At 43.4% G+C, this 15,917-nt stretch overlaps 1 protein-coding gene across 3 annotated transcripts in view; it reads right to left on the bottom strand.

Moving 5' to 3' along the window:
* Positions 1-858: 858 nt before the first annotated feature.
* LOC147616363 (NAC domain-containing protein 54-like) overlaps positions 859-15,917 on the bottom strand; it is a 47,099-nt gene continuing 32,040 nt past the window's right edge. For 2 of the 3 annotated variants that reach the window (XM_086777422.1, XM_086777419.1), the window contains one exon: positions 859-1,494. In XM_086777422.1, the coding sequence (XP_086633548.1) occupies positions 1,405-1,494 (90 nt within the window). In that variant the 3' untranslated portion in view covers positions 859-1,404. The remainder of the gene's footprint in view (positions 1,495-15,917) is intronic. The other variant, XM_086777421.1, reaches the window with a different exon arrangement.

Raw genomic sequence — 15,917 nt, 5'->3', positions numbered from 1 at the left:
CCCCATATCATCTGGTGCAAAAGAATTAAAAAGGAAGACATGTATACATGGAGGTGTGTGTGTGTGTGTGTGTGTGTGTGTGTGTGTGTGAGAGAGAGAGAGAGAGAGAGAGAGAGAGAGAGAGAGAGAAAATTTATATGTATACATGTCCCAAGAATAGTGGGAGACACGGATTGACATTACTGTGTATGCTACCATTGACCTTGTACAAGCTGGGACTTCTTCCTTGAACCATATACTACTTCTTTCTATTTGATTCTAATAATGGTCAAACCCAACACCAAAACCCACCATGTTGACCTAAAATAACTTCTACAGAAGGATTCATTATATTGGCTCCCGTCTCTCGACCGTTTACACATTCCAAATAATCTTGAGACACAGATGTGTGTATGAGGTTGCTGCAGACTAATTAGACATGGTCCCTATATGAGGTTGCTCCAATTTCTGCCTATCCCTGAAAAAATCCAATCTTTGCTTGTGCTGGTAGAACATCTAAAGGGGAGCTTAGAGAAGAAAGTCATCATGCAATTAAAAATGCAAGAATAGTTCAAACCTAGTGAATCTTGGAATCTTGGAAGAGAGCATTCATCACATGCTTAATTACGACCTAAAAAGAAAGCCTTATGTTACTTGTCATTAGATTATGCCCCATGAAAAATGCTTACAAATAGGCAGATTTAGCGGATAAAAGCTTCTAGTTTACCTTGATGTTTCTAAACAAAGAATGTGTGCTGAACCCTTGCTAAAATTGGCTGCCCAGTAACAGGGAAACCATAGTTTATGTTGGTAGAGAAACCTACTGAAAACAAACCATTTGCCAACTATAATATGTGTATAACTCATTCAATACCAAGCTGATCCATAAAAACTCCACAACATGTCAGGTTCATATTTCAAGAGAACATAAAATTGTACAAGCTCTTCTAGATTTCAGAGTCCAAAAATATTTTTACAAGCTATAGCAGTCTGATCAACTTTGGAATTCCAAAGAGCCCGTATAGAAATACATTCATTTTTGACTGTCTGCAAAGCCATCATTTCTATGCACTAAAAATCAAGTTCTTCGATAGCATTCTTGCCAAGTTCTCCGAAATAAACTCCTAAGTTGTGTTGTTCCACTCACACCACAGGCATTCTTTTGTATATAGATTCTCCTCTAAAGCCCACACTAGAACAGACAGCATTTTTCATTGGCACGAGTCTGCATGTCAAGTAATAGTGTTTGCGTGGCCTGGAATAGGCCAATCTCTGCTCATTGCAGTTTATTTTTCAAGAACTCCATGGTGCCCTGCAAAACAGTCTCTTGGAATTTGATCTCAATACTTCCAGTTTCCTCTGCTTCCAAAATCGTTGCACTGGTTTGCTATGTTCCTGTGGTTTCCTCTGCTTCAAAACATTGCATTAGTCATATTGACCAGACCCACATACTAAAGCAAAACAACAGATATCTTCTAGAGCTGATCTGCACTTGTCCTGCACAAACATGTCCACCTGCAAATAAAAACATATTTGTGACTTGACCTCCTCCACCAGGTTTAATGTAACCTTTTAGTATGAGTTCGTGAGTAATAACTTCAATTCAAAAACCCCAGCAACACAGTACAACCCATGAAGGCAAACAAATTTTCCTCTACAAGCAGTTTAACAAGCAGATTCTTAGACTGCATCCAAAACCTCCATCACTAGGGTAATACGGTACGTACAATCCATAACCAACCTCCACTATAGTATGTGTTACAACTCCTTTGATTACATGCTGGCAAAGCGTGGGACATGCAGGGAATGCGTGGGAAAACCAGTGGCGGCATTAGGATGCATCATCGCTTATGAGATTTAAGTGTGAACGGGTAGCGTTCATGGGTGACGGTTGTAGGCCAAATGACTTGGTGATGTGTAGCAAGGGGGTACCAGCAAGGACACACCAGGCGCATGAGTATGGTGTGAAGCCAGTTAAATACACATTGGACGCCCTGGGTCACTAGTATATATATATATGATTGGATGGAGTAGCATAGGTTTTCTTATTCTAATTTGAGAGTTCATCTTCTCCTCACATTTTTGCATGAAGGTACGACCTAGGGTTTGCTTCATGAGGGCTTTACATTTGGCATTAGAGCGTCCAATTTTTTCCTTTGGGAGAAGCACTTGCTTTACTGTGGGAGCTGCGTGTTTCTTGGATCTCGGCAGACATGCAAGGCTTCTTGCTTCTGGGGAGAGAAAGCAAGATGCGTACATCTTCAAGCTTTGTTTTCTGCTTTCTTCTCTTGTATCTTTCTCTCTCTCTCTCTCGCATGGATGTCTCGGTGGTGATTGGCACAGAGTGGGATTGACTTACAGTTCAGGCTGGCCTGCAAGGCTTAGAGCCCGCATAGACAGAGAAAAATCTTTAAAGTGAGTGAGTCCTTGGGAGAACAACGAGGATGTACAAGCTCAGCTATCAAAGCAGCAAGGAGAGGTATCATTTCATTGATTCTCTGAAGCTGCAACAAAGTCTGTGTGTTTCTGTTTGATGTTGCAGTCCAGCATCACTGATGTTTGCCCATTTTGCCGAGAGTGTCGTCCGTCACCGTCCATTGGCTGCAACAGTTCATCGGTTGCTTCCGTCTGGCAGTTGCAATACAGCCATGACCAATTCTGTTAAAGCTCTTGGTGGTGGCTAGGCCAACCACTAAGCGCCTTGGTGCTTCTTCTGTGTGGGAGAAACAGGAATTAGGGTTAGGTTAATTCATGTGTGGGAGACATACACAGAGAGAACAAGGGAGAGAGAGAGAGAGAGTTGTGGGGATAAGTCAACTCATGAAGATATGAGTGTGTGACTCCCCTATCACACATGTATATTGCACTAGTACACATAGTGCACTTAGTACATTAAAAGTACTAAGTGTACTATGTACTATAACTTATGGGCTTGTACACACTATAAGGGTGGGCATAACGCCTTTACCCCAACAACCTCCCACTTAAAGGCAAAGTGCCCTTAAATGAAGGAAAAGAAAAATCAGCATGTACATGATAATATACAAGGCCATATCAAGGCTGAAACTGGCCTCATCCAATGCCCATCAAGTGTCTGCAATGAGCAAACCGCTCCGGAGGGAAACTCTTTGTCAACAGATCAGCCGGGTTGTCATCCGTGTGAATCTTAACAAGCTGAATTTGCTTGTTCTCTATCACCTCTCTGATGAAGTGATACTTCACATCCACATGCTTCGTCTTTGCATGAAAGACAGGGTTCTTTGCCAATTGGATGGCACTCTGACTGTCACAATGCAACAATGGAATATCCCCTGTATAGCCCAAATCAACCACTAACCGAGATAGCCATAATGCCTCCTTGCAAGCCTCTGTGGCTGCAATATACTCGGCCTCTGTAGTAGATAAGGCAGTGCACTTCTACATCCTGGATATCCATGACACAGCACCTCCTGTGAATGTAAATACATAACCGGTAGTAGACTTCCGGTTATCGGGATGACCGGAATAATCCGAATCCGTGTAACCATGCGCTAATGCATCCTGTTTGCCAAAGCAAATGCACATATCCTGTGTGCCCTTCAGGTATCTCATGACACCTTTCACTGCTTCCCAATGCTTCTTGCCAGGGTTGGCCATGTATCTAGAAACCACTCCCACTGCAAATGCAATGTCCGGCCTAGTAGCAACCATGGCATACATGAGACTGCCACATGCTGAAGCATACGGAATCTTGGCCATATCAGCCCTGTCTCTATCTGACTGTGGGCTGTCCATAGCACTGAGTTTCACATATGGAGACAAAGGAGTACTAGTCTTCTTCCCCCCGTCCATATTGAACCTCTGCAAGACTTTGCCAATGTATTCCTTCTGAGACAAATACAACACATGCTGATTTCTATCCCGAAGTATCCGCATACCCAAGATGTGATTTGCATCACCCAAATCCTTCATATCAAAGGTTTGATGCAGCCTCTGCTTCAAGGTATCCATCTCCTTACGAGATTTCCCGGCAATCAACATATCATCAACATACAAGATGAGGATCAATAGACTGCCATCCAAAGCTTTCTTGGTGTACAAGCAGTGATCTATGTCACTTCTCCTGAATTTCTGAGATTTCATGAATGTATCAAATTTATGATACCATTCTCTTGGTGCTTGTTTGAGCCCATAAAGACTCTTTTTTAGCTTGCATACAAGCTTCTCCTTTCCACTTACTGCATAACACTCTGGCTGCTGCATATATATCTCCTCATGGAGATCACCGTGAAGAAAAGCAGTCTTCACATCCATCTGAATCAAGTCCAGATCATTATGCGCAACCAAAGCTAACACAGCTCTAAGTGTGGTCATTTTGACCACTGGAGAGAAGATCTCCTCAAAGTCCACACCATATTCCTGCTTGAAGCCCTTAGCCACTAACCTGGCTTTGTATCTTGGCTTTGCATCTGGTGCAACTTTGAGCCTGTATACCCACTTGCATGGCAAAACCTTCTTGCCTGCAGGCAAATGCACCAATTTCCATGTTCCATTTTTGTGCAGAGAATCCATCTCTGACTTCATGGCATGCTCCCAAAGAGCCTTGTCTGCCCTCTGTAAAGCCTCCTTGTAACATGAGGGCTCCCCACAGTCAGTGAGCATCAAGTAGTCAACCCCTGGAACAAACCTGTCAGGGGCTCTGGAGGGTCTAGTGGACCTCCGTACCCAATGACCATCATTTGTAGGTTGCTGTCCAGCCTGCATATCACCCATTGGTGGCTCCTGTTCCATGCCATAAGGCTGAAAAATCATGCCCGGTATCTCCTCTAACTGTGGTATATCCATAGGGATATCTTCTGCCATCTCTGGCTGTCCATTTGGACCATTTTCAGCACCATTTAAGGGCTGGTTTTCCTGCTGTAATGGCTGATTTACAGCCCTTGGTTGTTGTCCATGATGTCCATCATCATCAAAGATCACTCTGCCAGGCTCCTGTTGCCTTGCAGGCTCCTTATACATGCATGTTTCATCAAAAATGACATCATTGCTGCGTATGATCTTTCTATTCATGGGATCCCAAAGTCTATACTCCATTTCACCTCTGTCACCATATCCTAGGAATATGCATTTGTGAGACTTAGGATCAAGTTTGGTGCGCATTTGCCTGCGTATGTGCACGTACGCAACGCAACCAAACACTCTCAAGTGCTTGTATGACGGAGGCTTCCCTGTCCATACTTCCTCTGGCACTTTCCCACCAAGCCTCGTGTTAGGTGACCTGTTTATAAGGTGAACGGCTGTCATAACAGCTTCAGCCCAAAAACCATGAGGTAATGCAGCATGTGACAACATAGAACGGACCTTCTCCTGAATGGTCCTGTTCATCCTCTCTGCTGTCCCGTTTTGTGGAGGATCATAAGGAGTAGAGAGCTCCCTCTTGATGCCTTTAGCATCACAAAAGTCCTGAAACTGTTTGGACATATACTCTCCACCATTGTCGGAACGCAAAGCCTTCAGTGTTTTGCCTGTTTGATTCTCAACATGAGCAACAAACTTCTGAAACACTGAGAATGTATCACTCTTCAAACGAAGAGGATAAACCCACACCTTGCGTGTGGCATCATCAATAAAAGACACAAAATATTTTGCCCTGCCCAAAGAAAGCTCAGGCATCTCACATACATCTGTATGCACAAGCTCTAACTGAGCATCTTTCTGTCCAAGAGCTTTCTTGTGGGGGCACTGTAGTTGCCTACCATATATACAATGCTCACAAAACTGAAATCTTGAAAACTTTAGAGAAGACAAGTAACCCAAACGAGACAATTGCTCCATTCCCTTGACACTCATGTGTCCCAACCGGCTATGCCACATAGAAATTTCCGGCAGCTCGGTTGCATTTACATTAGCATGGTGACAAACACCTGCATGCATGAAGTAAAGAGTGTCCACCTTAGAGCCTCTGGCAATAACCAGTGAGCCCTTACTAATTTTCCACTTTCCACTACCAAATGTGGTAACATAATCAGCATCATCAAGCTGTCCAGTAGAAAGCAGGTTCTTCTTGATCTCAGGCACATGCCTGACATCATGGAGCATAAGTTGTGAGCCATCTGAAAACACAAGCCTCACATCACCTCTGCCAAGAATCTTGCATGCATGGTTATCACCCAAATAAACCACTCCTTCATTGCCAGCAGTATACCTGACAAACAAGTCTCTGCAACCTGTGACATGAAAGAAGGCACCTCAATCAATGATCCATGAGTGCATACCATGACCACCTGTAAGAAGTAAATGGGCATCAAGTGAAGACGTAAATAGGACCTCATCCTCACTGCCACCTGCATGTGACACATTGATTTTTTCAATCTTGACTCCACTTTTGCCCTTTGGCTTTACATCTTTGGCTTTATCTTTCTATTTGTCTTTGCCTTTTCCCTTTTCCTTTTGATCATTTTTCCATTTGTAGCATTGCTTTTTAATGTGTCCCTTCTTGCGACAATAATGGCATTCCAAATCCTTTTTGGAGCGAGACTTGCTCCTTCCCCGTTCTTGGCTTTTACCCCTTTGTTGGGATCTCCCACGTGCATTCATTGCATTGGACTTTCCAACAGAGTTGTTTTTCCTGTTCATCTCTTCTTGAAGAAGAGCACCCTCAACATCTGCATATGACAGCATAGCATGCGAATTGCTAGTGGCTGTCCTGAATGTGTCCCAACTCTCTGGCAAAGTGCATAACAGAAAAGTGGCTTTGAACTCATCGTCCATTGCCAACTTTTGATTAATGACCTGGCTGACAATACCATTAAACTCATTTAGATGGGCTGTCATAGATGCCCCTTCCTTCATCTGAAGACCTATGAGTTTCTTCAACCAATACACTTTGCTTGAGGCACTTTGTTGGGCATACAAGTCCTGCAATCTCTGCCACATTCCCCAAGCTGTCTTCTCTTTACGAATGCTGAAAAGTAAAGAGTCTGACACAGACAACATGATAGTAGATCTTGCCAGCTCATCTATATCTTCCCACTCTTCAGCAGTAAGAGAAGCGGGCATCACACCCCTTTCTTTGATAGGCTTGTGCTACTTTTTCTGGAGCAACACATTGTAGCACTGGGTTTGCCAAATATCATAATTATGCGAGCCTTCAAGCTTCTTGATGTGAAGCAATGAAGAGCTCTCACCTGTCGTTGCCATAGCAATATGCAACCTGTCAATGCCTGACTCCCTGCAAAATGTGCAAACACTGCACCAAAAGCACACAAAGTGCTCACAGTTGTTCTCCCAAGCTTTATCTCCCACTGCGGAAGCAAGAATGCAACTTTTCTCCCAATGTTTGTAATGAAATCACCAAAATCTGGTTGTTGCAGATTTTGGACAGCACCTTAAATGTGCTCTGTTGCCCTTCCAAAGTACTGTACACCAGTACCAAGTGCTCACCAATGATGTACTAAACCTGTACCGGCAAGTACAGCAGCTAAAATTGAACCTTTTGGTCACTCAAAACAGTGTACAGCCATGCCAAAACTTGCACAAAGTTGTGCCAAATCTGTACCAGCATGTACAATAGCAATAAATGCTCTCCTGGCTGTCCAAATGAGTGAAAATCAGACTTTTACAGTCCTGTACACTGCATACAACAGTCCCGAAGAGAAATTGGGCAAAAGCCCCTTGACTGCAAGCTGATTTTTGAGGATTCAAGGCATAAATGTCTTGCCTGCTGCTTTGCCAAGCTCAACAAGCATACGAACTTGAAAAGCCCCTTGATTTAAGATCAATTGCTGATCATACATGGTACATTGACGCACATGAAGGCATCCAGAGTGTTCACGATGCTTCCCCCTGGCCACATATACATCAAATACATGAAACCCCCTTGATTTACAGGCACATTGAGTGCTTGTAAGGCATCAACACATTATCCACAGCATCAAATGCGATTGCCTGCATGCAAATCAACCAAATCGGCACAAAAGCCCCTTGATTTCCACTGCAATTTGCTGCAAATTTTGCTGCAATTTTGCCCAAATGTGCGATTTTTCACATCATACAGCATGTATGAGTGCTTAATTGCACAATTACATCAAAAGCCCCAAATTTCGACATCCAATTTCCTGCAAATTGATCCTGATTGTGACCAATGTCACCCAATTTTGCCAATTTTGCTCAAAATTGAGCAATTCGACACTTGTATTTGCTCAATTGTTGATTGTACTTGCTCAATTGCAAATCCCAAAAAAAAATTGAGGAAAATACCTTGTAATTTTCCGATTTTTCTCTGATTTGCAGGCGGGTTGATGAATTTGGTGCTGATGCTTATGCAGTTGCTGCTGCAATTGTGATGTTTGATTGCAGGTGCTCGTTGCTAATTGCAGACATCTGATGCTCTGTTGCAGAAGACGGTGATGAAGCTGCTGTAGAGAAGGGGCTGCACACGTGTTGGGGAGAGTCGCCTGCTAGAAGACTAGTTGAATGGGAGAAGTAAGGCGGCAGAGAGGGGGCGGCGAGTCGGAGAGACCTGCTCCGCCTGGTTCGCTCGCTGCTGAGCGCCACTCGTTGTGTCGAGTTTGCCTTCGCCATCTCCGCCTAGCTGACGCTACACTGTCTTACACGTGTTCGCCTGCCTTCGCTAATAATTCAACGCCCGCCACCCAACTTGAGCGCCGCCCGCCTTCGCCTAGTGCTTGTTGACGTATTCGCTGTCTCCGCCTACTGCTGACGCCCGCCTGTGGTGTGCTACGCGTAGCTCTGCCTTTGCTCCACGTCACCCATGTTGAGCGCCGCCCGCCAGAGCTACACGGCTTTCGCTACACGTTCAGAGAACGTGCGTGCTCTTGGGTGTCCCGCTACCACACTCGCCTGGCTGCTACACACGACTTGAAATCGACGCTTCAGTCTCCTACCTGCTGCTCTCAATGAACACAGTGGCCTCTGCGTTTCCTGGCATGGTGGTGGAGACTTGAAGAAAACTACCTCTTGTAGCAATATGGGAATGCACTCTCAAATTAGAGGAATCTTGAAACCCTAAAACACAGCCTGCTCTGATACCAGTTGTGTGGGAGAAACAGGAATTAGGGTTAGGTTAATTCATGTGTGGGAGACATACACAGAGAGAACAAGGGAGAGAGAGAGAGAGTTGTGGGGATAAGTCAACTCATGAAGATATGAGTGTGTGACTCCCCTATCACACATGTATATTGCACTAGTACACATAGTGCACTTAGTACATTAAAAGTACTAAGTGTACTATGTACTATAACTTATGGGCTTGTACACACTATAAGGGTGGGCATAACGCCTTTACCCCAACATCTTCTACCAACAGTGCCGCCCCCCCCCCCCCCCCCCCCCCCCCCCCTCTGCGGGGATTCCAAGAAGACTGTTGTACCTTACATTGGTAAATTGAAATACCAATTGTAAGGCTACAATGATGAGGACACTTTCTGCATTGGAAACCTGGATGGTTCAAATGTCATTCTTGGCATGCCTTGGAATCACAGAGGGGCTCCGTGCTCTACTCTGAGAAAAAGGTGGTTGAGTTCAAACACAAAGGCAAAAAGTACGAAATCCAAGTTGGAGTTAGTGGAGATATATACCAATGGTAAGCCACATGCAAGTCTCTCATGTTATTAGAGATTGTATTCAAAGTTGCTCGATTTATATAAATGATGGGGAAGAACTTAAAGATGCATCTAAACAAGAGCATGTTAAAGTTTTGGAAAAGTACAAAAAATGTTTTTCAGAAGAACTTCCAAATGAGCCTCCATCAAAAGATCGGAGGACCATTATATAGATATCATTCTTGGTAGTTCTCCTCTAAACATTGCACTGTAGCGTGTCAACTGTCCTCAACAAGAAGAAATCAAAAAGCAAGTCATGGCCTCATCTGACCAAGTAGCTCTCCATATTACTCTCCACTTTTGCTTGTGCAAAAAAAGGATGGTACATTCAAAATGTGCATTGATTATCGTGCCCTTAGCAAAATCATAGTAAAGAATTGATAGGGATTCCAAGGATCCGATGATATCTTGGATCGGCTGGGAGGCTCAAAGATCTATAGCCGCATTGACCTAAAGAGCGGCTATCATCAAATTAGGGTGGTACCACAAGATGTTCATGAAACTACTTTTTCTCACTACTTTTGGCCTTTTTGAATACTTGGTGATTCCTTTTGGCTTAACCAACGCACTAGCTACCTTCAACCAAATGATGGAATGCATCTTCTAGGATCATTGAGGATCATGGACACTATGTCCATTCTTTCTTTGATGACGTTCTTGTGTTTAGCAAGAATGAAGAAGAGCATCACCAACACTTGGAGATTGTCTTGCAGCTTCTTCGAGGTTATTAGCTATGGTTCATGCATTAAAGCTATGGAAGCATTATTTGTTGGGCAATGAATTTGTTGGTAAAACTGATCATCGAAGCTTTTGAAGTATTTCAAGACTTAGAAACACTTATAGGAGAAGCATGTGAGATGGGAAAATTTCCTATCATTGTTCAATTTTCAGAGTATGTTTTCTCCTAGAAAACATAATGTGGTGGCAGATGCACCCTCTCATATACCTCGGATTTCAGCCATGACACTAGGTCATCATGAAGCATTATTTGTTGGGCAATGAATTTGTTGTTAAAATTAGTCATCAAAGCTTGAAGTATTTCAAGACGCAGAGACACTTGTAGGAGAAGCATGTGAGATGGGAAAATTTCCTATCTTTGTTCAATTTTCAGATTATGTATATTCCTAGAAAACATAATGTGGTGGCAAATGCACTCGCTTGTATACCTGGGATTTCAGCCATGATAGTAGCTCATCATGAAGAGTTTGCAGACATGAAGAACACCTATGATAAAGATGATGACTTTGCAACAATTGTGCAAATTTACAAGGGAAACCTCATCCGGATTATTCTCTCAAGGAGGGGTACTCTTGATGAATAATCGTCTATGCATTACTCTTCCAATCAGAGAGAAGGTGCTTAAAGAGAGCCATCAGCCTCTATATGCAGGTCATCCAGGAAAGGCATGCACTAAGTGCATTAGAGCGCTTCTTCTACTAGCCAACTCTTCGAACAAACACTCATTAGTTTGTGTAGTCATGCTTGGTGTGTCAGAAATCCAAGTATGACAGGAAGAAAACTCTTGGTTTGCTGCAACCTTTACCCATACCAAATGTCCCTTGGGAGTCCATCACAACGGATTTCATCTTAGGCATTCCAAGAACTCCACAAGGTCATGACATGATTTGGGTTATTGTCGGCAGGTTTAGTAAACAATCGCATTTTATTCCTTGTCACAAAACATTGGAAGCAGCACGTGTTTTCATCGAGCATGTGTTTAGATTGCATGGAATGACGAATGTGCTCATCTCAGACAGGGACTCCAAGTTCACAAGCAACTTCCGGTGTGCTTTGTTTGAGAACTTGGGAACAACCCTTAAGATCTCTTCTTCTTTCCATCCTCGAACAGATGGTCAAACCAAAATGGTGAATCTTACACTCTTGGATATGCTCAAGGCTTATGTGAGTGAACACAAAACACAATGAGAAAAGTATCTTCCTTTCCTAGAATTTGCCTACAACAACACAGTGCATTCATCTATAGGGAAAGCTCCAAATGAAATTATGCAGGAAGGGTCAATCTTCCACCCATTGATCACACTAAAGACATGATATTTGGTGCTGATCAGTTTGCTTTGGATCTGAAATCAGCCATGAATCAGGTACGAGCCACCATCAAGCTAGCTCAGGAAAGACAGAAGAAACAAGCTGGCAAGCGACGAAGGCATTTAGCCTTTGAAAAGGGCACTTGGGTTTTGCTGAAATTTAAAAAAAGCCAACTCAAATGGGACTCTTGACAACCTTCTACTTTTCCAAAGCTAGTCAACAGATACTATGGACCAGCATATTAAATCAATGAAGATTCATATAGGCATGAACTACCTCTCCATTGGAAATTCCATAATGCTTTTCATATAAGCCTATTGACACCTTATGTGGGACAAGAACCAGAGGAATTTACCATTGAGAATCCACCTTTGATTGAATAAAATGAACAAATAGCAGAACTAGAACAACTACTACTTTACAAAGAGAGGACCACTAGAAGCGGTCTTGTGAATCACAAGTATTTGTTGAAGTTCAAAGGTCTTCCCACAACAGATGCAAAGTGGGTGGATGAGAAGTTCATGCAATCTTATCCAGAAGTTCTTGAACCATACAGAGAAGCTTTTCAGCTGAGAACAACTAAATAAAAGGGAGGGGATTGTCACAACCCCATAGAAAAGTGAACGCTCTTGTATCCTTTCAATAAATTGTATTTCTCAATTTTTAATCACATATTACTTTTAAAACTAAGGACTTTCCAAATAAGAACTCTCGTTACTACAGCGAAGCATTCCATAGAGAAGGCACACCTATACAACACATCCCTGCTAGAAAAGGTCTTCCCCATCTCTACCATGGATCCCACAACCCTTTCCCAATCAACAGTAGTGTTGAACCAAACCACATGTCCTTCCTATAGTCACAGCTTGCATGTAACCTCGAGAAAACTAGAACCTGTTCACATGAATCCAAAGACATGCTTTCCACATGAAACCAAAGACCTGTATCTGATAAACCATAGACTTGTATCCATAAACCATAGGCCTGTATCCTCGATACCAAAGTCCGGTTTCTTCTCGAAAGACCAATATCCTGTTTCCATGACAGATACATCCCACATGTGCATCATCCAATCACGATGCCAAAAACCTAGAGAGAGAAAGATAGAGGATGTGTCAAGCAATCCCTGAATACACATAAGTCCAAGACGAAGAGCAACACACATCTCTTCCAAGAACATCATCCTGTGCATATGCAGCTTGATCCTCTGTATCCCAATCTTGTAACAAAGCCTGCTTGCGAAGAGAGAGAGAGAGACCCCTTGGTTGTTAGCCCCTTCGTGCCTCCTTCAGCTCACCTTCTTCCCAGAGAGAGATAGAGTGAGACCCACGCTGACTGCTTCCACACATGCAGCCACCTAGCGTAGAGAGCCTCCCATCTGATACTCGTCTGGTTGCCCAACTATCTGCAGAGAAATTCCTGCTTGACGCCTGCCTAGCTGTAGCCCATAGATGTAGTTGCCTAGTCACTTTTTTTACTTGGTCATGCTCAACCACCCAATCACCTGCCTGGCTGCCCATGTGCAACAGCACCCTACTATAGGCCATGTGCATCAGCACCTTGTCAACGCCCAGCAACAAGCAACAGCAACTTCCAATAGTAGCACCCGACGGCGGCCGGCGGCAGCACCTGGCACGGCGACGGCACCTGGACCCCGGTGGCAATAGCGGTACCCGACGGCGGCACTTGTACCCAGAGGCAGCGGCGGTACTCGGCGGCGGCAACGGCAATACCTAGCGGCGGCGGCACCCCTGTACCCGGCGGCGGCACCTCATGCGCAGTAGCGCCTCTGTACAACAACGCTACATAAACCATCCAACGCCCTCCACACGGCCTCTATGAATCTTCGCCAACCTTGACCTTTTATAAACATGCGATTCCAAATCGTTTTTCTCAAAAAGCCAAAAGCAAGGATTAAAAACGCATGTCTCTAAAAACAATATTATTATTTTTATCATCAAAGGTTTTAAAAACCTTATAACCTCAAAATCCCTTTTGTCCCCTTTCACACTTGGGCTGGCCACACTTATGAGTTTCCTTTTCACATTCAGCTGATGCCTGTCCACACTGTGCGTCCCGTGCCCGTGCCCACTTGCGTGTTGTCTAGAGGGAAAAACACACGGTCGTAACAGCCCGAACGGACGCCTAAGGTCAAACATGCCAGTGAGGGTTGGATTTGAAGAAAAAGGTAATGTTCTTGGATTCATCTAGGTATATAGCTATAATCAACAAGATAATATGGTTAGGAGGAAGCTTGTGCATTATATTAGGAGTGATTGCTTGATTTGCATGCATCTCATAATTAAAGAGACTTTTTGGAGTTTTTGAGCTTGTTTTGGTAACATGCTCGAAAAGAGCTTTCATTTGACTACCATAATGGAGAATCCCTGAAAATTAGGAGCCGTAAAATTACTAAGCCTAAAAATTAGGGTTTTCTAAATTTTAGGAGTCATTTAATTAATCTAGTGAATATTTGAGGATTGATAGAATTTTCTAAATTCAGATGTTTCTATTTATGCAATACACCTCTAGAAAGAAAGATCTAGAAGAGTCTCAACACTTGTCCATCGAGTCTACAAGTATACCACTTGTCCACTTTTCAACAAGTGTCCATCCACTTGTCCCTTGTTGCAACAAGTATCTCTCCACTTGTCCATCAAGTCTACGAGTGTCCCTCCACTTGTCATTTGAAGTCCTTGCGTTGAGAATTCTCAATTCCTATAAAGTACAGCCCGCCCTTCTCTTTATCTCACAAGCTCTACTCCGCTCTACACCATCTCATAAATATTTCTTAAACTTGTAATTAGCTCTCATAACTCTCACCATCTTCCACAAGATGAATCCTCTCCGTTGCGGAAGGTAAGCTACCACTATGGAATCGAATGAAGGCTGATTTTTCTCTCCCTCTTTTGGGCTGAACCTCAAGCTTAATGGAGTATTGTATATATTGCATATTTTTCATGTGTGTTATTAGCATGAATAGTTGTACATGTCTTGCATAACGTGTGAGAGTGACAGTTCTTTTCTCACCTCAAGTTGATTGTAATTGAGCTCATCCTGAAGTACTTGGATTCAGCAGCCATATGGTTCCCTTTTTTTTTTGGGGGGGGGGGGGGGGGGGGGTGTGGTTGCTCCATCTTCAACCCTGTGTGCGTGTCTCTTAATTCTCTCTTTTTCTCACCTCTACCTTACACAAGTTATTCAAGTCTTATGTGCCATAATATCTTTCAGATTTCGTGAAGGTAACATGTACATGACTATAATTTATCTCTTGTTCTTATATATTTGAGTCAAGTGAGTGATTGTGAATAGTCAATTCTACTTGTTAAAGCATATTAAGTTGTACAAGGCCCTCACAACTGGGCACCCCATAAATGAGGGGTGACCACCCATGTGGCAAAGGGTTAGTATGGACACCCAAAATTCCATGCATGACCTCTCTCTCTCTCTCTGCAAGCTTCATCGTCATCTTCTCTGCACACAAGCTCTCCATCATTTTTACTCAATACAGGAGATTGCACTTATCCATTTGCAAAACCAAGCACATATTTGTGATCCTCAGCTGCACCTATCCGTGCTTGTTTTCAGGCTACTTCATCAGGGCGGCCTATACCATTGCCATGTCATTAGCCAGTGGCTGCACAATTGTTGTATTGCCTCCTTGTGCTGCCCCTGATTAGCCCATGCTGCTGGACAGCTTGTTTTGGTCTAGTCGATTCCTTCCGAGGACTAGTCGAGCTGATTTAGGGTTGTTCTAGGCGTCCATAGTGCTTGTTTATGCTTGTGGGCGGCGTTCGTGATCAGTCCATTGATGTTCACGACCGAAGTTCGTCCACGATTTTGTTGCTGCATGGATTTGTGCCCGGGAGTGACCTCCAGCGCAAGTTTCTTCATTTTAAGCATGAGGTTGCAATCCAAGCACTAGTACGGGCATACCAATGATGCGCGTGGACTCAAAACACCAATTTCAGGATTGCTTCACTCTAGTGAGAGGTGGGGAGTTATTGGGAACACACTACATCGATGGAATCTTCATTGAAAATACTGTTTTGGTACTTGTATTCATTTCTTTGTTCATTGCAATTGCTTAAGAGCCCGTGGAGCATAGTACAAAACAAATTACTCCAATAATATACTTGGTATTGAGGGGGGGTGTGGGTGTGCTTGTGTGTGAGGATGTGCATGTGCCTATGCATCAACCGTTTTGCTCATGAATCAATCAATTGTGCTTGGGCACTGTACTGTGTAATCAACTCTTGATACAACACGTCTTAGTTAGTACCACTTTAT

The sequence above is a fragment of the Cibotium barometz genome, chromosome 38 (assembly GCF_041138505.1).
Source record: "Cibotium barometz isolate CiBa-2024 chromosome 38, ASM4113850v1, whole genome shotgun sequence".
NCBI lineage: Eukaryota > Viridiplantae > Streptophyta > Polypodiopsida > Cyatheales > Cibotiaceae > Cibotium > Cibotium barometz.
This window is presented reverse-complemented; position numbering and strand designations above follow the sequence as displayed.